General features: G+C 49.6%; 7 protein-coding genes across 7 annotated transcripts; 5 read left to right on the top strand and 2 right to left on the bottom strand.

Moving 5' to 3' along the window:
* Positions 1-59: 59 nt before the first annotated feature.
* MIND_00319500 (Lipase) lies at positions 60-1,440 on the bottom strand (the record flags this gene model as incomplete). Its single annotated transcript, XM_037360052.1, has 11 exons — positions 60-91; positions 139-183; positions 235-267; positions 317-344; positions 397-413; positions 464-493; positions 546-725; positions 775-860; positions 908-1,021; positions 1,072-1,210; positions 1,263-1,440. The coding sequence occupies 11 exons, from the start codon at positions 1,438-1,440 to the stop codon at positions 60-62; spliced, it is 882 nt and encodes a 293-aa protein (XP_037222937.1).
* A 584-nt stretch (positions 1,441-2,024) lies between these two features.
* Positions 2,025-4,419, top strand: MIND_00319400 (Glycoside hydrolase family 5 protein; the record flags this gene model as incomplete). The annotated part of the gene is made up of 18 exons (XM_037360051.1): positions 2,025-2,311; positions 2,369-2,400; positions 2,452-2,512; positions 2,571-2,624; positions 2,672-2,741; positions 2,791-2,865; positions 2,918-2,984; positions 3,034-3,067; positions 3,121-3,145; positions 3,196-3,294; positions 3,344-3,633; positions 3,685-3,777; positions 3,825-3,831; positions 3,876-3,921; positions 3,972-4,028; positions 4,081-4,178; positions 4,226-4,281; positions 4,329-4,419. The coding sequence occupies exons 1-18, from the start codon at positions 2,205-2,207 to the stop codon at positions 4,417-4,419; spliced, it is 1,362 nt and encodes a 453-aa protein (XP_037222936.1). The 5' UTR covers positions 2,025-2,204.
* An 8,952-nt stretch (positions 4,420-13,371) lies between these two features.
* On the top strand, positions 13,372-14,929 carry MIND_00319300 (Argininosuccinate synthetase; the record flags this gene model as incomplete). Its single annotated transcript, XM_037360050.1, has 6 exons — positions 13,372-13,420; positions 13,470-13,549; positions 13,595-13,654; positions 13,699-13,895; positions 13,947-14,056; positions 14,103-14,929. 6 exons carry the CDS (start codon positions 13,372-13,374, stop codon positions 14,927-14,929), a joined length of 1,323 nt encoding a protein of 440 aa, XP_037222935.1.
* A 298-nt stretch (positions 14,930-15,227) lies between these two features.
* Positions 15,228-15,773, top strand: MIND_00319200 (N-acetyltransferase GCN5; the record flags this gene model as incomplete). The annotated part of the gene is made up of 1 exon (XM_037360049.1): positions 15,228-15,773. One exon carries the CDS (start codon positions 15,228-15,230, stop codon positions 15,771-15,773), a length of 546 nt encoding a protein of 181 aa, XP_037222934.1.
* Positions 15,774-15,800: 27 nt separating this feature from the next.
* MIND_00319100 (Arrestin-C domain-containing protein) lies at positions 15,801-17,915 on the top strand (the record flags this gene model as incomplete). The annotated part of the gene is made up of 3 exons (XM_037360048.1): positions 15,801-16,461; positions 16,513-16,889; positions 16,947-17,915. 3 exons carry the CDS (start codon positions 15,801-15,803, stop codon positions 17,913-17,915), a joined length of 2,007 nt encoding a protein of 668 aa, XP_037222933.1.
* A 246-nt stretch (positions 17,916-18,161) lies between these two features.
* Positions 18,162-19,483, top strand: MIND_00319000 (Lipase-3 domain-containing protein; the record flags this gene model as incomplete). The annotated part of the gene is made up of 8 exons (XM_037360047.1): positions 18,162-18,348; positions 18,396-18,429; positions 18,485-18,534; positions 18,588-18,608; positions 18,664-18,807; positions 18,855-18,983; positions 19,044-19,373; positions 19,425-19,483. 8 exons carry the CDS (start codon positions 18,162-18,164, stop codon positions 19,481-19,483), a joined length of 954 nt encoding a protein of 317 aa, XP_037222932.1.
* A 53-nt stretch (positions 19,484-19,536) lies between these two features.
* On the bottom strand, positions 19,537-23,866 carry MIND_00318900 (Bromodomain containing protein; the record flags this gene model as incomplete). The annotated part of the gene is made up of 16 exons (XM_037360046.1): positions 23,713-23,866; positions 23,612-23,662; positions 23,507-23,560; positions 23,347-23,462; positions 23,160-23,292; positions 23,043-23,119; positions 22,831-22,998; positions 22,601-22,774; positions 22,204-22,551; positions 21,979-22,148; positions 21,785-21,929; positions 20,910-21,735; positions 20,083-20,859; positions 19,879-20,035; positions 19,645-19,830; positions 19,537-19,597 (listed from the first exon to the last, which is right to left on the bottom strand). The coding sequence occupies exons 1-16, from the start codon at positions 23,840-23,842 to the stop codon at positions 19,537-19,539; spliced, it is 3,573 nt and encodes a 1,190-aa protein (XP_037222931.1). The 5' UTR covers positions 23,843-23,866.
* Between the last annotated feature and the right edge of the window lie 272 nt (positions 23,867-24,138).

The raw sequence follows: 24,138 nt of genomic DNA, 5'->3' as shown, positions 1-24,138 counted from the left end.
AAGAACGTGATACAAAGGCTTTCGATTGTTAACATCTACAAGTTTACATGATCTGCTCGTCAACAACCCATCGTTACTCCGTCGTAGGGACCTTGAGCGACGTGAATGGAGGTCATAGCTGACCAGGAAACAACTCACCGTCATGGTCGTCAGAATTGCCTTCAAAAATATTGCCTACGTCTCCTATTACAATGCTCTCAGAAGGGCAGATCAGTCAACATCGAGATAATGAACCTGTGGTACACAGATCGCTGGTGTTGTCCTGACCTGCAATTACCTGAGTATTGAATTACAAAAGGCAGAAGGCTTGACCTACCAGGGCAGCTATCCCAAACACCCGAGTCCTGTCCAAATCAGCATCGATTGAAAACACCTGAAGTCTTGGGAGTTATGTACCTGGATATGGATTTCACCTAATTTACTCAGGTGAATCAGCTACACCATTCAACCATAAAATCTTTACCTGTCGGGTGATGGAATCCTAAACTTCTACCTAGGGTAAAAACATGCTCGATTTGAGTCTGTGGGAAAATAGACCTACACACCAGGCAAGATCGGGACGAGATCCTCCTTGTTGTTGATGTGCGTGACAGTGCTACCGACGCTGGCGAGGTCGGCGAATGCTTGGTTTCCAACACGTGGCATGCCGTATGTAATCGTCCTGAAGGTCACCCCGGAGATATGAAGTGGGAGGTAGACCGAGTCCAGAAGAGCAATCGCGCCACCTATTATTCTGTTCAGCGGTGGAATAGTAGTAGCATAAAATGGACAGACCGAGACTGTGACCAACGATGGTCACCTTCTTTGCACTGAACCGTGAAATGGCAGTCTTTACAGCGGCAAGAACCGACGACGCCGTTCTGAAAAAAGATGAGCATCGAGTAAGACAACATCACGGGTTGCATACAGCGCTTGTTCGTCCACAAATCCACTGTGACCCTCAACAGAACTACTAACGCCAGGAAACAATGTTGAATTCAGACTTTTGAGGAAGAATTTAGCATCCGTCACAAGAGACAGACTACGATGATGATCGAAAAAAAGCATCGAGCGGGTTGAGTTCAGACCCACATCTCGGAAGGATCCGTCCCTTGGTGCCCAACGATGACAGTCGCAAGAGTGGGGTCATAGCCCACATACCAAAATTGCACAGAATTTCCGTTCCCGCCAGATGCAACAGGCTTGAAACCAGCGTTTGCAGCACAATTTGCTGCAGAACAAGTTACGGCGAGTCTTGAGAAGAGTAATTCACAGATTCTCACAACCACAATTCCAGGCGAGGGTTGAGGCTGGCGAGCAATAGGCAGCAGACGCATAGAATGAGAATGGCTTGAAGGCGCTGACTTGAGCAGTCGTCAAAGACGTGATAGCCTGGCGAGCGACGAGGGAAGGCGCAGCTAGTGCAAGGGAGGCAAGACCCAGGACGATTGCAAGAGCCATGTTGGGGGTACCGGGGGAGATGGCCGCGAGATAACCGACTCGCCGATACCACCTTTAAAGCGTTGAGAGAACGTGCGAGGAAAAACTCTTGGAGGAAACCCACTGGTCGCAGGTGGTCCTGTGACAGTCCGCTTGAATGATGTGTAGGTTTGACTGATCTTTGGAAGGTCCGAATCAGGGACAGAAGGGAAGGCGAGCGTAGTGCACAGGCCAGGAATAGACGGTCATTTTTGGTCAGGCGGTAACAGCGAAGTATTTGGAGGGGCAACCAACGAGTCCATGAACAGAAAGTTAAAACACTGAGTATACTCGAAATTGTGAAAACGCCAGCGGCGAAATAACATCCATTGGGCCGCTCATGTTGACACGGGATGGGGAGCACATGACGTATGCAACGCAAGGAGCGAGGAAAGCTGCTACCACTTTCGGAGCCCCGATAATGAGTTGATTTGTCTCAGTAGTGGGCCTAGGGAAACGTTGCGGTGATAGATGATATTGAATGCGCTGTGTTGGACAGAACTCAAAGTGGGGCGGAAGAAAGTGCGGTTTGATGGCAACATCATCACGTGCCGTCAAAGGCAAACCTTGATCTTGACTCCGAACCTCGTAAGACGTACGACGGTGAACCGACATCCGACAATCGAATCTCTTCTTTTCTCTGCCAATGTGACCGCTGCTTTTTGTGGACTCCGCCAGAGGGAATAAGTGCGGACATAACAGCGGTACAAGAGTCCGAACTGCTCTGGCAATGCTTCGCGCTCCCGATGAACGCACTTTTCTGGAACCTCGTGTCACTCGTAGCTACGACTACGCTTGTGAATGCACTCCCCGGGTTTCCCAGCCATATCTATGGCGTGAATCTTGGCTCCTGGTGCGACCATACCTTCTGCTGTATTTTTTCTCACTGTCTGGTCGACGATCTCCAAAGGCTTGTTCTCGAATCTTGGATGTTACCTCAAGGTTTTTAGCTTGGAGAAACAGTCTCATAATCACATCATTCATTGGCTGTAGAATGGATTGATATGGGTGGTCAGCGTTGTGACGACTGCTCAGCCTGCGTTGCAACCGAATTGTGAGTATTTAGTCATGATATGCGCGCCCCAGCTACTCACGACAATCTTCTACTTAAGCGCATTTGCCCAAGCTTATCCGGACACAGTAGATGCGAAATTCAAAGGACATTGGTGGGTATATCTTGGTGTTGCCTCTTCTACGATCCCTAGTCCCGCAGGGAGTCATGGTTCACAGCAAGTGACGTCGAAGCACTTAAATCTGCTGGCATCAATACCGTTCGCATTCCAGTAAATTTTTTGCTTTTTTGTTTGTGGCTATCCCTGACTACACTTTTAGCTGGGCTACTGGATCGTGGAGGCCTTGGTTGACCGTCGAGTAGAGTTTTATCCCCGAGGCGGCCTCGCCCAGCTGGTACGCTGCATCTTCGGGCGAGGTCTATTCTTGGAACAATAGTCATATGCAGCGACGTGGCCTTCAACTTCTTCATGATGCCGGTATCGTCGTTATCCTGGACCACCATGCGCTGCCAGGTCAGTCAACGCGGCGCTCTCATGCACCATCTCACAAAATGTCTCACAGGCGTTCAAACCGCGAACCAAATGTTCACTGGCCGGTGAGAATCATTCTGTTTTATGAATTCCTTAACGCCATTGATGAGCTATTCAGATGCACGAGTGACGTGGAGTTCTATGTAGGGCATTCAGACTCGATGTTGCACTCATCATTGAACGCTACTGACAGACACCGTTCAACTACCATCGTGCTCTGATTTGGACTTCGGTGATGACCACATTGGCTCATCTTGACCCTGCTTTTGCGAGCGCTGTTGCAATCGAAGCGGTAGGTGATACTTACTTCATTTACCACAGTCAATTATTGTGCTCGGTAGGTGAACGAGCCTATAATGGATGCTAGTCAAACACCTGGATATGGCGACTTTCAGAAAAACTTCGTTCGCGTGGTTCGAGCCACGGAATATTTACTCGGGGTTCCTGCTCCTGGTTTCCCTGTTCTGCCGGCGCCAGTCAATGGCAACTTTTCGCAGCTTCTTCCGCACATCAATGACACTGTCCAACTATTTACCGAAGAAGTTCGCTCGGTGTTGTTGGATGCCGTCCCGATTATTCTGAAGCTAGGAATCAGTGGAATATCACGAAGAAGCGGTCCACTCGTTACCAAGTATGGTTATTTATTTCCCGTCCTTGTAAGGTTTTGACACCTGTGTTCCAGCTTCATGGACATCAACTGGCAGCACAACAACCCAGCCAACCCGGCGGATGCTCAGATCGGACCTCAAGGCTATGATAATCACTTGTACTACTCGTGAGTTTTTTCGGGCCATAATCGCATGAAACCAAGCGCTTCTCCAGTTTTGGAGTAAATGGACTGCCTCCGTTCTCTTCATTGCTAACCGTTTCGAGGGTGTTGCTGACGCCAACCCGGACGCATATCTCACCAGCATATGCAGTAACTGCGAACATTATGGACTGCATGAGTTCTATTGACGATATTGGTAGATTTGAATCGCATCCAGGCAGATGCAGCTTTGAGCAACAGTCCTCTTTGGTTTGGAGGTTGGTGTCTTCGCCTGATTAGTATCTTCCCTAGCTAACAAGGAATGCACAGAATGGGGGCTTCCGACACAGTTCCAAGCCACAGACGAGTTCCTTTTCCAATGGGCTGATGCACAGAAGCTGGCATACAGTAAGGGTGCTGGCTGGATTGTAAGTCCGCAATCTTTTTCACTGCCACGGGAACTTGAAGATTGTAGTTCTGGAATTTCAAGGTCGAGAATTCTCAGCTTGCCGGCAATCTATCTCGGCAATGGTTAGACCACCAGCTCTTGTGACATTGAAACGACTCACTATCGGCAGGTCGTATCTTGACGGAGTGCGTCTCGGTTTCTTGACGAAGGATCCCTCCAAGCTACACAATCCACGGGTTTGTGACCCATATATCGCGTAAATTGTCATTTGTTACCGTGGGAGGAATATATATTGTTAAGAAGACAGGACTTGGCGACAGTTTATGTACCAGTCCTGAGCCTTGAGGCAATGGGAAGAGTAAATCAAAAGTCAGCATTCTTAGTCAGCAGTACCAGCGCGATCAGGTGACGTGCATTGAAGTAATTATTTTACTTGAAATACGTTATAGTTTCTTCCTAACACCTCGTCTATTGCTCGGCGAGCAGAACGGACCACTCTGATAACGAACGAAGACCGGCACATAAAGCGCAGTATTCGGGTCGTCCATGATACCCTGGGTGACCATCGCAAATGAGCCCAGCTTTTTATAAAGTCGGGAGGCAGCGATTTCCAGCGATCAAATTCCATCAAGTCCACATCCTCGTCGAGGAGCGGGCATTCGACCTTGAGTTGCTCCTCAGTGAGTTGATACTTGAGATGTCGCAATAGTTCCAAAGCCTCTTGTGCGGTTAACCGCGAGCTAACATTAGGGTTCGTTATGCCATCGAGTAGCGGTGCAAGTATATGAATACGAGGGGTTAAATACTGGTGATGCTGTCAGTATTGATGTGACGGAGCTAGAGACGAGTAGACCTCAAAGTAGTGGCAGAGCAGAATTCCGACTGTGCCAACATCGAATGCGAAGGGATCATATATGTACTCTCCCTGCCATAAGTCGGGAGGGACCGAAAAAAGCACCCGCAAAACGAGGCTTCCCAAGGAAAACGGCAATTGTTCATCACAGAATCTTCAGGAAGGGCAACGGAATAGCCGAAATCGAGCCAACCATAGCGCAGAACGCCGCTTTTTTGAAGTTGCCATAGAATATTATCTGGGACATCAAAAATCCTGGTTCCGAGTGTCAAGACATGGTTGACAAAGTGGTTCTGGTATGCTAGATCCTACTAGGATATCAATATGTGAGTGGTACACTGGCTGTAAGCACGCACTCGATGGACAATTCTAAGCCTATGGAGGGAAGCTACGCCTTCCAACATCTCTTCAATGTAAGATATGACGTCTCTGGCACTGCGAAACCAGCCGCTGGACGATCCATCACCCCACCTGCAAGAGTTTGTGCCAGAAAGTTACTGATGAAGTGCTTACCGTGGCATTATCAACAGCCAATGGTTCTCGAGCGATACAAGCTGTAGAATGGGAACGAGGCCAGGCACGAAGTCCTCAGCAATGCGCCGCTGATGCGAGAGGATCCTCTGGAGACATCGATGTTCTTCGCTCCCGTCTTGAATTAGCTTGAGAACAACTTCCCGTTGGAGAGAATCGGTGGCATATACGGCAAGACCCCTAGAGACCATTCGAAACTGAGAATTCAGGAAGATAAGTGTAAATGAACACAGTAGGTGGGTTTCGTACCGATTCTGTCGTGAGAATGGACGCGGAATCATTTTCGAATGTCGCATACGGAAAGCCTGGATTTACTTGTGGTAGTTGTCGCGGCTGGCATTCGAAGCTAGTGCTGTGTATTGTGGAGATTTCGTATAGCTCAAAGCCATGAGCTTCTAAGAATTTGGCTTTAGCGCGCCAGAATGCCAGGCGGGCAATGAGGTCGACGCGCGAAGGGTCTTCTTGGTCAACGGTGAAAAATACCTGAGGTAAATTGGTTTATGTCGACGGATAGAGCAACGGGAAGTGTACAGAGACTAGGTCATCATACTCTGGCATCCCTCTTGTGGATATGGAGGTGGTTGTATTGTTGTAGATCGTTGTGTCACGGTGGCGTGGCGTGACCGTGGGTACCCGCCATGCACTTTCAAGTTGGGACTGAGTCGACATGGTAACAACACCCATAGTGGAAGGCGAATTTCGGAACTGGGAGAAATTCACGATGTCCCAAATACCAGATCTGCACTGGGTTTTGCATCAAAACGGTTGCGACCAGTGAGGCAATGTCCGTGTGTGGATGCACACCAAATTGGGATTGTCGAAGGAGAGGGGTAAGATAATAGGTTGGAGAAGCAAGCAAGTTAGCACATCCAATTATTTTACTTGGAATACGTTATACTTTCTTCCTAACACCTTGTCTATTGCCCGGCGAGCAGAACGGACCACTCTGATAACGAGCGAAGACCGGCACATAAAGCGCAGTATTCGGGTCGTCCATGATACCCTGGGTGACCATCGCAAATGAGCCCAGCTTTTTATAAAGTCGGGAGGCAGCGATTTCCAGCGATCAAATTCCATCAAGTCCACATCCTCGTCGAGGAGCGGGCATTCGACCTTGAGTTGCTCCTCCGTGAGTTGATCCTTGAGATGTCGCAATAGTTCCAAAGCCTCTTGTGCGGTTAACCGCGAGCTAACATTGGGGTTCGTCATGCCATCGAGGTAGCGGTGCAAGTATATGAATACGAGGGGTTAAATACTGGTGATGCTGTCAGTATGGAGGTGACGGAGCTAGAGACGAATAGACCTCAAAGTAGTAGCAGAACAAAATTCCAAGTGTGCCAACATCGAATGCGAAGGGGTTATATATGTACTCTCCCTGCCATAAGTCGGGAGGGACCGAAAAAGCACCCGCAAACGAGGCTTCCCAAGGAAAACGGCAATTGTTCATCACAGAATCTTCAGGAAGGGCAACAGAATAGCCGAAATCGAGCCAACCATAGCGCAGAACTCCCCCTTTTTTGAAGCTGCCAATGAATATTATTTGGTACATCAATAATCCTGGTTCCGTGTGTCAAGACATGGTTGACAAAGTGGTTATGGATAGCTAGATCCTACTAGGACATGAATAGGTCAGCGGCACACTGGCTGTAAGCACGCACTCGATGAACGATTCTAAGCTGATGGAGGGCAACTACCCCTTCTAACATCTCTTCGAGGTAAAATATGATGTCTTTTGCACTGCGAAAACCAGCCGCTTGAAGATCTATCACCCCACCTGCAAGAGTTTGTCCCATGAAGTGACTGATGAAGTGCTTACTGTGGCATTACCAACAGCCAATTGTTGTCAAGCGGTATAAGCTGTAGAATTGGAACGAGGCCAGGCACGAAGTCCTCAGCAATGCGCTGCTGATGCGAGAGGATCCGCTGCAAACATCGGTGTTCTCCGCTCCCGTCTTGAATTAGCTTGAGAACGACTTCCCGTTGGAGAGAATCGGTGGCATATACGGCAAGACCCTTAGAAACCATTCGAAACTGAGAGTTCAAGAAGATGAGTGTAAATGAACACGGTCGGTGGGTTTCATACCGATTCCGTCATGACAATGGACGCTGAATCATTTCCGAAGGTGGCATACGGAAAGCCTGGATTTACTTGTGGTAGTTGTCGCGGTTGGCAAACAAAACTAGTGCTGTGCATTTCAGAGATCTCATATAGCTCAAAGCCATGAGCTTCTAAGAATTTGGCTTTAGCGCGCCAGAATGCCAGGCGGGCAATGAGGTCGACGCGCCAAGGCTCTTCCTGGTCCACAGTAAAGAATACCTGCGGCAAATTAGTTGATGTCGACAATAAGAGCAATGAGAGGTTTACTGAGACTAAATCATCGCGCTCTGGCATCTTTTTGTGTACATAGAACGCGGCAAGTAGTGTCTTGTTTGTGTGTGTGTGTGTGTGTGTGTGTGTCACAGGTGTGTCCGTGCCGTCACTGATCTCGTGACCTGATCTCGTGACTCGCTTTTGAAAGTTCCAGTCAACGACAACTCACGCTCTTTGTTTGCATACGTATTCATCACAAGTCGATATTTATTGAATTAAACTAAGCTGCGCTGCTTCAACACTACGCTCACTTCTGCACTCCACGCGGACCTTCTTGATCAAGAGGCCTGCACATTTGTAGTAATGGCCTCCTCCGTATACGGCTGGACCAGGCTGTAGGAAATTTTGGGCCTGTAAAAGGTGAGACTCTAGAAACTCGTGCGCTGTGTCTAATATTTACCGTGCCAGAGACACTCGAAAATGGTCCCTCCCGGATAATCACTGTTTCGCCCTGCTCCATATCTATGGTGAATTTCTGACCATTTTGGGTGTACTTGTAGGTCCAAGGGCGAGCGAGTTTGTATCGGTGATTAATCTGATGGGATGTAAAGGTTTGGAAGGAACTCGAGTGGATCGTTGCTTACCTCGACTCCATCATGACGCAGAAACTGCAAATGTGACATTGGAATTCTAAAATCCGAGTCTGGTCCAAATCTCTTGACGTCCTTCGTTTGTTCCAAGTTCACTTTGTAGAGATAGGTGGGAGCCCCGACTCCCTGTCACTCAATGTTCAGCGCTCGGCCACAGCGAGGTTTACCCAAGAACATACCGAGAGTCGATTCGGGTCCTCCGCTCTTTTGCGAATGATAACCTTGCACCTTTCTCCAGCCTTGAGAATCAACGAGTCCGGTAAACCTGATTGAGGATTTGTGAAGGCGAATGTGAGATCGCTGGTGAGGCGAAGCATGACCGGTGTTTTCTATCGAGAACCGTTAGAACGTCGCGTAGTTCTTGGGACGATACACACGTTATCCATGGCAACTTTAAGTTGGGTGTCCAGCTCTGAATCGGCAGGAAACGAGATCTGTGGGTTGGAAGACATGTTGGTCTGGCGGATAGAATGCGACAGCCTGGTGGCAACCTGACGCTCGATATTTATATGCAAGAACGAGCACGTAAGCCAAGGAGGAACGGGCTGGAAATTCAGGGTCAGGATTGAACGTGCTCCCAAGAGACAATAGTCATCTGCCAGAACCATTGAACCTACGTGCTTCTATCGTAGTGCTGTTGAGGTTCTGGAGCACGCAGTCGTTAGACGCCCATCGTCCTATCGGCTCGTGTTTGGTACACATACACATTTGGAAAGTTGAATGGTCGATAAGGGGTTGTCTAGACGTATCTAGGGCTTATAAACAAGAAAGAACAATACTGTACTCGCTTGTATAACTACGACCGTCACGTGACCATAACGCACCAGAAAGTGGACGACCAGGTCGATGTTACGCGTTACGCTGGGCCAAAGCTACAACCCAAGTAATCGGAGTAACGGGGGATATAAGAAAGTTAGACTTTAATATTAACTGTGTATTTGCAACAGCATTTTGACCTTGACAACGACTGTGCCATGGCCGCCATTCCAACCAAGGCTGCTAAAACTACTGGTCCATCCAGCCAGTATATCCACCGCATCCACCAGCTCCAGAAACACCTTAAGGAACTCCCCATATCCCTGCCCGACCACCCAGCTCAATCTCGATACACCTTTGGCCTTGACGCCGAGTTGGTCAACGATGAAGGGTACTTCCCAGCCCTCACACGGTGTCTTGAGGTGGCCTTCGTCAAGTATAATCAGCGTCATGGGCAGCCCAGCCAGCTAATCACTTTCGACGAGCGTGGTAGTCGGCTCACTATCGATCTCATCAAGTTTTTGAAAGACACGTTCAAGTCACTTACCGATACAGAGCGCCAAACAATTGACGAGGCATGGATTGAGCGCTTGATTAAGTCTGCAAAGGCTCTGGGTACCCGAGCGCAGCCCAAACCCGCCAATAGTCAAACAAAAGTGGTTGGCAGAAGCTCCACTGCCGTCTCTGGCTTTCACTTCCGCGGAACAACCACTGCTGCCACAGGCTCAAAACGGCCTCGTCCTCCTTCAGTCACTCCTGCCCCAGATCAACAAACGAGCAAGCGCCAGAAGACAGATAACATCATTGAAGTCCATGGGTCAGACTCCGAGGCAGAGCTTCCGGAGCCAACAGAGATGGCTCAGAGACTTGTCCAGTCAACGCACACCCCACTATCCCAGACGACACTTTCCCTGGGCCTAAAGCCAGCTAGAAGAGAGAAACAAGCATCACTGAAGGATATGTTGGGTTGGGGGAGGTACTCAACGCAAGAAGAGCGTGCAGCAGAGACACGACGGATGGTTGCTGCGCACGACATGAACAACACTTAGAGGTTCAAGCAAAGATAGGCCAAAAAAAGGTGGAGGCTTCTGAAAGAAAACGCGAATTGGGGAGGATAAGGTCGCAGAAGTTTCGGGACAGGCAGAAGGCCGCAAAGCAGGCAGAAGTGGTGGAGGAGGGTGACGAGGACATGGTGGAGAGTGACAAGAACGACAAGCCATGCCAAAGTGGGATCAGTGATGTGCATGACTCAATCGCATCGGGTGATCTTGCTTCTCTCACTCCGTGAGGGCCAGGGCAAGTGGCGGAAGGAACGCAACGGATCCAAGGGTGGTGTGGTAGTGGAAAAAGCTCGTTTGACCAACTACCAAAACCCAATTCTTTGGCCAATCATTGATGCTACTATGCGAGAGGTGCTATGGAGTCCTAAGGCTTGCGTTCAGCTTCTTCAGCATCGTTATGGGGCCATGTTTCAACATCTGCACCGTGGTACAATTGGTCACTGGAAGGTTGTCTCAGAGCATCGATGGAAGCCAAATGTCCTGGCATCGATTGCCAATGGTGGAAAGCTGGTGCATTCTGGCCGTGTCGGCGTCTTGACACCATTCCCAATGATTGTCAGTAATGTCAAGACGACGCTGCTCTCCTGGCGCGAGAGTGGTATTCCTGTAAACATTCGTGTTGGTCGGGTGGTCATGATCTCTGAGATCAAACGTCAACAACCTGCTCTGCTCGAACGCTTCAAGGTCTCCGAACGATGGATGCATTCGTTCTATAGCAGCGTCATGGGATGGACTCCACGCCAAGGAACTCAGGTTGCGGCAAAGCTTCCTACCGATGCAGATCAACAATGTCTTGAGGCATTCTACCGCATCGCATATGCTAAGAAATGGTACAATATCCCAGACGAGGTCGGTATTTCCCCTCTCAGCTCATCATTTTTGACACTGCAATCAGCTTGTTATCAACGCCGACCAACAGGGAATTTATCTGCAGCCCACCAACACGATGACTTATGCTACAAGAGGGTCTAGACAAGTCAGTGTTGCGGGGAAGGACGAAAAGCGTGCATATACACTGATGGTTGCTAGCACACCTGTTGGTATCCTACCCTTTCATTGCGTCTGGGCTGGCAAAACAGCGCTCTCCCTTCCAAAATCGACAGCGGAAGGAATGTCTGATGCCAAGAAGTACCACTTTCACTTCGCGTTTGCGGGTGGAGAGGGCAAAAGCCACTTCAGCACATTGAAAACGATGAGAGAGTTTATGGAGGAAGTTATCGATCCCTACGTCAAGCGTATCATCAAGGAACAAAAACTCCCCGCTTCTCAAAAATATATCTTATGGATCGACGTTTACCCAGTCCACGCCAGTCAAGCCTTTCGATGCTATGTGCAGGTCACACATGAAAACTGTATTCTAATATTTGTGCCAGCCAACTGCACAGGGATGGTTCAGCCCGCCGACGTTGGTTTACAGCGTCCCATCAAACATCGCCTTAAACAATCTCTCCTTGACTTCATGATTCAGCAACATGGCCAGCAACTGAGCGATGGAGTGGCGCCCCAGGATGTGAAGTTCGTGACAGGGCTACCTGAGCTGTGTGATGCCTCAATCCGTGGTCTCGTCAATGTGTATGAGTTTTTGAAGTCATTTGAAGGAGAAAAATTGATTCGGAAAGTTTGTGTTTCTTCTATTTGCTTAGTTTTTGTGCACCAATTGATTGTGGACAGACATGGGAACGATGTCCTGCCAAGGCATTCAATTTTTCTGCGCAATGCCTCAACAGTGAAGCAGCACACGACGCCGTTCAAGACTTCTTGGGCTCACCTGCGGGAGTGAAACTGAATGCAGAGATTCGTGCACGTACAGGGGTTGTCTATGGGATTGACGACGCTATTGGTGAACTTGATGATGACTTCTCCCCAGCAGTCGATCCCACCGAGAGCTACGACAGAGAAGACGGCGACGACTCAGCCATTGCATCGGTTGATGTCATTCAAGATCATTTGAATATCACTGTCGATATTCTCCCATCGGCACTTACCGTGGCTACAGCTCAGTGTAATGACGATGGACGACTTGTACCGGACATGCTCATTGCCGAAGAGAACATCTGGCTAACCCCAGCTACTGCAAGTACTCAGGGCCCATCAGACACGGAGTCAAGCGAGACTGAAGACAACGAAAGCGAGGGACAAGCATAGATATTTTTTTTTGTATTTCTTGAATTTTTTTTTCCGTAACACTCTCAAGATGAACAACCAGACGAAAGTTATGCGTTACGCAACGCATAAAGTACAACGGGACCGAGGGCAAGTTACGCGTTACGTTGTAGTTATACAAGCGAGTACAGTAACTGAACAAACGACTTACTCGTAATGCGCGGAACGTTTATGTCGATTAGAAAAAAAAAGCACACGGACGCCCACAAAACGGCATCGGTCCCAGGCTACGAAGAGACAAGGAGTGATTGATTGTAATGAAGCCGATTCTGCCTCGACTTTCTGTTCTTCTAGCCTGATGACTTCAACAGCATGAACCATATTCCCGCGGATAGAGAAGGTTTTTTTGCATAGGTTGAAAAGTAGGACACGAGTGTGTCAACGTTCTGTCGATTGACTCAGGTGGGTCGTGGCTCTCTGAGTCACATTGGGCGGGTTGAACGCATGTCTCTGTCTCGAAGACTCGAATCGCGGAGTTGTATCTCGAGAATCGGATGTTGAACCTGATTTGCCGCTTTGATGAAAGTAAGTCTTCACAGCTGAGAGTTGGGTCGAGTCAGCCGGATGGAACATCTGCTACGTGTGAGCACTCACATACGCTTATACTTACTCGATTGGTGTTCCAGTTCAAGTGGATGTCCATCAATCCACTCACGTGTTAATAATCAATAGACCACTGGATCCAGGTAGCCACAAACTCTGAAATGTTCCAGTTTCAGACGGAATGTACGCGTCTCGACGCAAATGGAGTCGAATAGGAAGCAGTTGGCATTTGCAGTTCGGTCATTTCGGGACCTTCGGACTTTCGGGTCTCGTCATGATCCTGTGCAGCAAAATTTTGGCGATCGAGTCAATCGGTTCATTTGATTTCCTCCCTTCCAACTACCATGTCCTCTTCCAAAGGTCGCGTTCTTCTCGCATACTCGGGCGGTCTTGGTTCGCAATCCACATCGTAGTAAACCGTGTTTCATTGGTTCATTTGCAGACACATCTTGCATTCTGGCATGGCTCATCGAGCAAGGTTACGAGGTCTACGCGTTCATGGCCGATGTTGGCCAGGAAGAAGTGAGGATTCCCGCTGAAGACGCATGACCACCGATGCTCGTTTAGGATTTTGTTGCCGCGGAGCAAAAAGCCCTTAAAGTTGGGGCCAAAAAGTTCTTCCTCGAAGTGCGTTTTTTAGCCATTGCTATTCCCGATCTGAATGGTTTCAGGATTTGAAACGTGAATTCGTTACCGAGCTCATCTATCCAGCTGTCCAAGCCAATTGCATCTACGAGGCTCGTTCATCTAACCTATCACACCCTCGCTTTTTTAATCTACAACAGAATGTTTACTTACTTGGTACCTCCCTCGCTCGTCCAGTCATCGCACGAGGCATGATTGAAGTTGCTGACCGAGAGGGTTGCAAGTGCGCACTTTGCTCTTCTGCTATAATGAATTGTCTAAGGACGGAATATAGTTTCGTTGCACACGGCTGCACTGGCAAAGGCAATGACCAAGTTCGATTCGAGCTTGCATTCTACGGTCTGAAACCCGATATCAAAGTCATCGCACCATGGCGTCTTCCAGGTAAGCTTTAGATCGGCTTCCGAACCGACAGGCTTAATTCGGACAGAGTTCTACAATCGCTTCCCTGGTCGGCAAGCCCTGCTCGAATATGCTGCCAAAAGCAACATTCCCGTCGTACAAACCGCTGCGAAGCCATGGTCTACCGATGAGAATCTTTTCCACATCTCCTATGAGGCTGGCATTCTTGAAGACCCCAATACAACACCCCCCACCGATATGTGGAAGCTTACTGTTGATCCCGAGCAAGCCCCCGCTACTGCTGAACGCATCTCAATCGAATTCAGCGCTGGTCTTCCCACGAAAGTGACCACTACGGACAAGACCTATACGGATCCTGTTGACATTTTCCTCGCCCTGAATGCTCTCGGACGGAAACACGGAATTGGCAGAATCGATATCGTCGAAAATCGCTTTATCGGCGTGAAATCGCGAGGGTGTTACGAATCGCCTGGTGCAACAATTCTTCGGGCAGCGCACATTGACCTTGAAGGCCTCACACTCGACCGCAACGTGAGGGCGTTGCGAGACCAGTTTGTCACGGTTGCCTTCAGCCGGATCCTCTACAACGGCCATTTCTTCACGCCAGAACGGGAATTCGTAACCAGTTCCATTCCAGCGAGCCAGCAAACGGTAAATGGACTCGTTCGCATGAAATTGTACAAGGGCAACGTGTTCATTGAAGGACGTGAGAGCGAAGAGGGACTATATGACGAAAGGCAGAGCTCGATGGACGAGATGGGTGGCTTTGAGCCGACAGACACAACTGGATTTATCCAGATCGAGTCCATCCGAATCAAAAAATGGGCCCAGGCCAATATTCGCAAGGGACAGGCCGGCGTCACAGCGAAAGACGTGTATGGAGCTCGTACTTGAAACTCCCTGGACAAACTGTACCATCCTCAGGGCTGCTTTTCGTAGACAAGTGCTGTAACTAGAAAACATCGCCATGATTAGCGACAAATACTAAAATTCAAATTACCTTGACTTCGGGATAACGTGACCGCGTCGCGTGCGGTTTTTTTCCACTTAATATAGCTCAATATTGCAGTAGCATGGCTAGAAAAATATCAACAGAATGCGGCGAGGTGGAGTCGACGATAACAACTGATACTGATTCCACCAAAACCCACATGACATACTGCGGGCGTACTACTTTTGACTCGCAACCACCATGACTACGATTCGCCCCTACAACGACAAGGATTTCGAGATGATGTTCGCCGCTTTCAACGCGCGCGTCGAATGGCTCGTGAGCAAAGGGTTGGAGGATCAATGGGGGGCGGAGCCGTGGGGAGATGATATAAGGAACAAGGTGATCAAGAGCATCCCGGAGGAAGACGCGAAAGGTGCAAAAAGATGGGTCGCGGAGGTCGACGGGGAAAGTGTTGGCTGGCTAGTCATGACCCCGTTCCGGTCCGACTATATTCCTGTGACGGACCAAGATAAGCCCGGCAACGAAGCCTTTCTCAAGACATTGCTCGTCAAACCAGGCTTTTCCGGTCGCGGTATTGGCGAAAAACTCCTCGAGGTTGCAAAACAATATGCGAGAGAAGAGAAGGCAGAATGGCTTCGACTAGATTGCTACAGAGGGCCAGCGGGGAAGGATGGGCTGGTGAAATACTACGAAAGTAAGGGTTTCACGAAAGCACGAGCGTTTGCGGTGCCAGGAAGGAAGGGGAAAGAGTGGACAGGACAGTTGCTCGAGATGGCGGTTTAGTCCGAACTTTGGGAGCCTGTGAAAAAAATGACCTCAACAATTGTGTTTTTGATCCGGCTCGGGGACACACTTCGTCTCCGAGCCTTAGTCACCTTAGACTATGATCATGTTAAAACTATACGCCGCGGGCACCATTGCGACATGCACTTCTTTCGCCCCAAAACAGTCGATGAGCAGCAAGACTCCCAGCGAATGGAAATCGCTGTCGACCACGATTTCCTCTTTCTTCGCGGGACCGGGTCAGACAGCGAGCCAGCTTTATTGCAAGGCAACGTTGTTCTTGAACTGCGCGAGCCAACAACAGTGCGCTCGATTACTCTCCAGTTTCGGGGAAAGGCATATGTTGCTCAACCACCACAACAAGACTCTCTTTCCTCCGGGGGAAATCCTACTTCAACATACGTAGTCTGCAAACACAATTGGTCATTCCTCGAAGGTGCAAAGAAGAACAGTTACACACTCAAAGCCGGTCGTCATCTCTTTCCCTTCAAGCTCCAACTTGGTGGTTCGCTGCCATCCAGTCTTGTAACCGATGCTATGGGTGGCGCATCGGTCTCCTACAAACTACGAGCAGTCGCCCAACGAACCGGACTCAGCCATAACATTCAAGCTGTTGCTCCAATCTACCTTATTCGTTCCCTAGCTCCAACCGCGCTAGAATATCAACAGACACGCGACATCGAGTACAGTGCGTCTTTTTGTTCCATTCACCTCCCTGGAGATGTTTATCTGCCTGCAGCCTGGATGAACAAGCTTCTCTTCTATATCGCCATTCCGCATGTCGCATGGGCCGCCGGTGATGAGCTGGTGGCTCTGTTGAAGATTACCCCACTTGTCAAAGGTGTGGGGGTCTTGAGCATAACGACAACTCTTCGCGAAACCACCAAACTCCATGGCCGTCAAGGCAGCCACACAAGAAAGGTCGCAACAGTTGTCCATGAAATTCTGGGCGGAACTGCAGTCCAGGTTGTTGAACATGAAGACCGTAAAGACTCGCGATTCTCACTTGCATCACGTGTTCCCACACCCTCTTCCCAACCCGTTGCCGGACCGAGCCGCCTTGGTGATACCACACCTTCGCCGCCGAATGAACCCAGTCAAGGAGAGGATGACGTTGTGAGCTTCATTTTGTTATGTGTGAATGATCGATATATCTTATCTAATCCGTTCGAGGTCACAACGCTGAAACTCCCGATTCCATCTCAATGCACACCCAGTCACTCCCAAGACCCAGTCAACGTATCCTATGTCGTACATTGGAGTGTCCTGGTCACTAACGCGGATGGGCACATATCAGAACTCTTTTGTTCACTTCCCATAACCATTCTTGATTCGTATCTGCTCAACGAATCCAGAAGCCATACCACCACTGCGCGACAGCTCCTTGTAGGTCACTCTGAACCACCATCTCGACTTGAGGACAAGAGCGAATTACCCAGCTATATGGAACATGTCAGGGACCGTGTTGCCAATATGGCCTTGTCGGAAGCCAACACTCTACGAGTCACCAATCCTTGGGTGCAAATGGGTGTTTCCCCCATCATTGTGGACGGCCAAAGAGCATGTCCAGCGCCGTTAGAAGTCATAGCAGACCATCCATTTATTTCCGATCCCAACCACCCCCTCTTCCTCGACTGGGTGAATGCTGAGCTTCTTATTTCTCAAGGCGCAACCAGAGTAACATTCCCTACCAATGCAGAGGTGGAAGGCAGCGGTCACAATACTCCGATTCCTCATCCCGAACACCCATCGACCCCAACAACTGTTTCTGCTGAAGGAATCGCGACATATACGCATCCCAGTCATGCTAGCAATTCACTACGCGGAATATTCACAGCGACACTAGAGCCTGTGAGCTCGTTCTCTCACCCTGCGTGGCTTTCTACCCGCCCAGACCCTAAAACACCGCGTAATCTCTCGTCGACATCATTATCATCGGCGGAAACGCTGCAGCGCCGTGTGAGGGAGGTCGCTCAGCCAGTTCCCAACGTTAATTCCGAGCTTTTGCATCGTGCATTTACTGAGGTGCCAGACTACGAAATTGCCGTCAAAGGGTTCTTGGGAGGTGTGCCTCCATTGAGTAGTATGCATGGCCTACCCTCTTACTCAGATTCCGAGGGCCTGAGGCATTCACATTCATAGCATGGCTTGGTTGTTGGGTTTTCATGTAGTCCTTGGTTAGAAATGCATTGGTTGCTGTGCTCAGCCTACTCAGCAACATGACAACACACGCGTTTCCTCTGACGACATCAAAACTCCTGTCAAGATTGATTGTCCGTCCTCCTCTTGGCGAAGTATTCCTTCTCTCTCGTTGCCCCGTGGGCTCGTCTGCTTTCTTTCCTTTCTCTTTCGTCTGGCTGGGCCACCGTAATTATTCCTTCTACGACCATGCTTGCCCTTTCAACGCTATTATTGCTGGTTCCTTCTGTCCTCTCCGCACCGCTCTTTGGGATAAATTTGGATGACTTCTTCGACAAACCGGCGGACTCTACTACAAAAGACTCCCCGGCCATTTCCCTCGATGATGTCAAATCGACTCTCCTTCGACCCGCTCAGTTTGCTCGAGCGGCTTACTGTGAGTGATCTTGCATGTTGTGCGGCGTGATTTCCGAAATCGACCAGGCTCTACCAAGTCGCTTACCTCTTGGACGTGTGGGTACGAGAGTTTGTCAGCTCTTATCAAGCCAGTGGTAACAGGCGTTCATTACCAGCGAACCTTGCAAGTCATTGGGCAAAGTGAACTTTTTGCAGTCGGGTGGAGGTGCGTTCCCTCCCATTTTTGTTGGAGTTGCCCTGTTCATGACATGCATTTAGACGAAGGCCTTGTTCCGCTATGTCCGTTCGAAACCACGATTCCTATTTCCCCACCGGCTTATCCAAAAATACCCAGACTTCATTGCCCACGACCCGACAGATAACGCCATCGTTGTCTCCCATGAAGGCACGGACTCGAAGAACATCGTCTCTATCATCAACGATGTCAAATTCACGATGGCGGACCTGAATGCGACGCGGTTCCCGCAATTTGCTACTCGTATGTTGTTTTCTTCCGTCCTTTTATCTGGCTGACTCTCCTCATAGTCGGTGTCAAAGTCCACAGCGGATTCCAGGATACCTTTGAGCGCACGGCCGATGGACTTCTTGCTGGTGTTCTCAAGGCGTTAGAAAGCACGGGCGTGAAGAAGGTCTCTGTCACAGGCCACAGTCTCGGTGAGCGATAACTTGAAGGCTATTGCTTACCTTTTCCGCCTTCTCATTTCTTCCCCCCAGGCGCCGCTGTTGGGACCATGACTGGCCTGTGGCTCAAACAGAAAGTGGACCCCTCGGTCAAGGTTACTGTTGCCGGATTCGGCCTCCCTCGAGGTGGCAACCAGGCTTGGGCTGACCTGCTCGACAAGGAGGTTGGCGTGACCTTCATGACCAACCAGAATGATCCCGTTCCGACCGTCCCGCCTCTTTTCCTCGGCTTCCAACACCCTCAAGGCGAGATTCACATCACCGACGACAGCCAAAAGAACTTTATCAAGTGTGCTGGACAAGACAACGAAAACTGCGCGACCGGCAACTCGCTTCTGTCAGTCAGTGTTAGTAACCACAAAGGTTTGGATTCCTGTCTTGTCTCTGTGCAAGAATTCTGAACCGCTGTTGCAGGACCATACTTTGAGGGCATTTCTTTCGGTCACTCAGCTTGTCCGGAGGGTAGGGCTTGAAGAGGAGGTATAGTACAAATGTGGATGGGTTGATATTAATAATACATTTGGCATCAGATAGGTGTCAGAAACTGAGATTTCTCGTCCCCACTTTCCATTTCCCCGAGAGCTAGACTAGCCAAAGATTAGGCAAAAAAGGTAGAGAATTGGTCTCAACTCACTTGTAAGCAGCCTGGATTTCATCGCTTCGATTCCGCCCTTTATATTTCTGCAGCTGTGAGTTTGGTCTACATAGTTCCTCGTCCAGTTCTGTTTGGTGGTCAGCAGTCGAAGAAAAAGGAAGCGCAACACGGCGGTAACCTTTTGATTCGCATAGCATGCGCATCTGGTCGACTGAAGCAGACTGCCTGTGATTACTAAGCACCACGCGCCTGTTATAAACGAGAGAAACACACCAATTGCTATTACTCTCTTTATCCCAAAACCGAACAACATGTAGGAATCCCCTCCTCGTTGAAGTTTCACGCTTCCGACGAGCTTCCTTCAGCACTTTTGGGGGAACCATGGGGTCATTGTCATGGAAGACCACAGCTGGCCACCAAGGGTAGGTTGCTGCGTTGCATTAGTCGTTGATATCCAAGCTCATATCCACCACGGACCGATTTTTACCCAAACCAACGTCCCTGGCTCGACCGACGCCCCTTCCCGGAGAGTAATGCGTCCCAGGTCTTTGAACTGCGCGGGCCAAGTTTCGTCACCGATTTGACGTCCCCTTTTCCTTTTATTTTGACTTGGAGCTGCCTTGGGCTCCTCAACATCAACCATCTCTACATCCTCTTGGGGGGATGGGGTGAGCTCTCCGCTTATCGGGTCGTCTTCTTCCATTGGTACAGCTTCGCTCTCAATGCGCAGCGTAATTCCCTGGGCGAACTCCGCTGTTCCGTCTGGCTCAGTCTCGGGAATAGGCTGATTAACTTGGTTTGGTGGCGCCATCTGTTGTGGTTCTGGTTCGGCCTCCGTTTCGATATCACTAAGATCACTTGATTTGTTGTCTTCAACATCAGCTGCGACATCAGCATCCTCTTCGTCTTCATCTGGCGTTAGGTCATCTCCGTTTATAGCATCGTGGAGGGCACCGGACTGTTCTGTCGTTGGCGGTTCAGCCTCCGCTGCCTTAGCGAGGGCAACAGCTTCAGCATCGCGCTTCATCTGTATTTCCAATTTACGTCGGGCACTCTTCTCTCTTCGAATTTCTGGAGTATCCAATTCTTCGATGATGACCTCCCCAGTGTCCGTTCGAATGACCTTTGGTGGTGGAATTACAGCTGATCGCTTACGTCCTCCGCGTCGCGCAGGTGCCGGCTTGTCGCCAGCTGAGGTTTGTTGACCGACTGAATCGCGAGCACGAACTGGTGATAAACTCGAGGGGCCTGAGTCTGACAATGTTTAGAATTACAATCATTCCACAAATCGAGAGTGCTGATACCTTGACGTGCTTTTTTCCGTGGAGGAGGTCCAATTGATTGGGTTGATTGGCGAGTCCTTCGTGGACTCCAACCAAATTTGACGAAACTGTCCATTACATCCGGATCGAAGTCAGTGGGAATATGCTCTTGAGGTGATGCCTTCCTTCTTCTACGGGTTGTTGGCGGGGCAGATATACTGTCCGGTATGGGTATCGGCACGGGAGGCTCTGGGTCAACTTGTGCAGTAACTTGAGCCAGAGCACCACGCGTCACACGTATTCCTACTGGCGCGGACAGACTGGCAAGAGCTAACGCAGCTTCATGGGTGGATTCGTCTGGATCCAAGGCACTGGCTATTTGGGCAGCGGCGGCCTCTTTCTCCTGCTCCCGAGCTAGTTGTCGTTCTCGGGCCGCTTCTTGCTTGGCTAATTTGTCCGCTTTGGCTTGCTCCCGCTTGGCTTTGGCCTGAAGCTTCCTTTCTTCTTTGCGCTCAGCTTCTGCTATCGCCTCCAAGTTGGGTTTCTGCTGGGCGAGCTCGAAGTTAAAGAGGGATGTTATAGGGTCAGCAGAAAGCAGCAGATCTGTTTCAACCTGAATGGCATCCGACGACAAAAGGAGGTCTAGAACTTCAAGGGGAGGCTCGAGATCTCCGATGGCCGTGGGTACCCAAGCAGCAGTTTCAGCATTATCTTCGTTAGGACTCCGCAGGTTTGGCGAAGAGCACAGATTAGATAACTCGGTCAATATCGGGACCGAGGCGGCTTGGATTCGCAGGGCGGTTTTGTGATACGGCGTACCAGGCTTGTTGTATTGGAGTGCGTTGTTTAAAACGAGGTCAACATCATCCTAGGCGAACTGTTCAGAAAGCTAATTGCCCAGGCCGCATCAAAGTAACCTTGAACACTTGAAGGTCCCAATATTTGAAGGTTTCCAGTTTTTCTTCGATGATGCTCCAGGACATCGGAGTCGTAATCACGTCAAAGTAGTCGGGAACCTCAGATTGTTTGACTGGCATTTTGAAGTATTCAGACCGATCGAGGCTGATATTGGCTCTCAGTACATGACAACAAAAGAACAGCATAGGCTTACGCGACAATTTTGGTGAAGGCGGCTCGAAGGCGTGGCATATGCGGGAAAAGCGCTTGAGCAATGACCTCGTTGATTAGTTCGGCCTGTTTGAGCTTTCGGGTCTCGCGCCGCCGTGTGAGTTCTGTCAGATTTCTCAGTGCTTCCAAGTCTGTGCGCAGATGTTGGAGTTGCTGCAAAAAAATTATTGAACGACGATAGGATGGTCACATGAAAAGTCCAATCTACCTCGAGTTTCATCTGTTTTTCCTCTTCGCCGTCCATGTTCGTATTTGTGCTTGCAGTCCAAGGTTCAAGATGAAGTCGCTTCAGCAACGGTGCACCTCTTCGTGCCTCACGCTTGAGACTCCAATATCTGCACATCATGGCAAGAAATTCGGGCTTTTTCCTGATGTTAACTCGATTAACGTAGATCTGAATTCGCTCAAGAATGGAGGCAGGAACAAGAGGCGGTCCGGGTTTGTAGGTTTTTGCATAAGCTCGTGCAGACTTGGCAAGTTTGGCATTGCTGTAGTCTGCTGCCTCTTGCTCCTCCTCCTCTTTTAATGCTTCTTCGCGAAGCTGTGCTTGCTCTCGCTGAAGATAATCAGATGAGGATGCTATCAACGAGGAGCCGAAAAAGTACCGGTAGGTGTTTTTCACAATATGCGCTGAGCGTGGCCGACTCGCTACCCTGCGTACTTTTCATAGGGAGGAGAAGTTTATCTTGTCGGGCACAAGAGACATGGAAGGCGAGAAAACACTGGGGTCTGGCGCATTGGATGCAAGCTCCATGGCGGCTGTCGCACAAGGAGCATCTCTGCAGAGACCAAAAAGGCGCTTAGCAAAGTCCGTATTCAACGAAGGAGAACGCACCAGTTTCCATCTGCTTTTGGGGATGGTATTGACTCCGATGATTGGCTCCATAAAAGCGTCGTTGGAAACACGGGTTTCGGGGACCCAGATTGCGCAGAGAAGGTGAATCCACTTTCCCTGGGTCGTCTGCTTGAATGCGCCTCCCTCGTTGGGGCACAAGATACATGACTAGGAGACGTTCAAGGGTGGCAGGCAGTGGGAAGAAGGCGTACCACTGGATTCTCAGGGGAAACGGTACATTTGCGACATAACCATTGACCCTCCGGAATATAAGGTACGCCATAGCAATCTGTAGGTCAGTTGGATGTCATTAACATTCAACTACTCACCTTGGTGGACTGCAAGATTACAACCATCGCAGAAGACGATCGCATTGCTATTCTCTCCTTCTGGATCATCACAGACAGCGCAAGTTGAGTCTTCGGAAGGGAGAGCCAAATCATTTTTGGGAACGCGCTTCGTCTGCGAAAAGTTAGAATCGAAACTTGGTGCAAAAAGAAAGCGCGACGGACGAACCAGATTGAACCACTCCTTGTCCAAACGATCCATGACAACTTCAAAAACCTCGTAGCTAACTTTGTCTATCTGCTCCTTCTTTCGTTCAGCATTGACAGCGTCGAGCCATTCCTGATCTGAACGGTATTAATAAGGGAGTGCGTTTCAACAAGCGACACACCCTGCTCGTCCATATCATATTCAACCTGGCGCTCAAGGTCGGCTTCAAGAGGTTCTGAAGCGTGAAATGTGAGCTGCTGGTGTGTTGCAACATTGTGAATCGCACCTATATGCCGGATGTACTGGTCAGGACGGTTGAACTCTGAGCCATCATTATCTACGCGTGAATAAGATGCTGAGTATCGAACCAGAAAGGAGCAAGCTCACATCCAAAAGTTTTTGCCTGGTGATCATGGACTCCGCTTGGTTGAGTCGAAACATCGTTTTCAATCTTTTGAAAGGAAACCGTTGGAAGTAGAGGCGGAGCAGCCTCTCCCACTTGACCGCCACGGGCCATCTTCGCCCTTGCGAGTGGTATGCTTGTTCAAGTCGATGTTTGTGACACTTGTCACGTCACACCACCATTGTCGCCGATCGTCAACGACATCATGCAAAGTCTTCGCTGACTCTTTTGGACTTGCTTTCAAGACGCCCTTGATTAGTTCGTTTACCAGAACCCACTGCTAGTAGCTACTCTTGCCACTCAAGCCATTCCAACCAACCATAGCTCTACTTGGGAAGCTGCCACGCCCCAGCGCATCATCGGTCTGCACCAATCTACGACAACCCCCAATATATGTGTGGGCCTTAAAT

This window comes from Mycena indigotica (assembly GCF_014461135.1).
Source record: "Mycena indigotica strain 171206Taipei chromosome Unknown Mind.scaff0003, whole genome shotgun sequence".
Taxonomy (NCBI): Eukaryota; Fungi; Basidiomycota; class Agaricomycetes; order Agaricales; family Mycenaceae; genus Mycena; species Mycena indigotica.
Note: the sequence above shows the minus strand (reverse complement) of the source record. Positions and strands in the feature narration are given on the sequence as shown.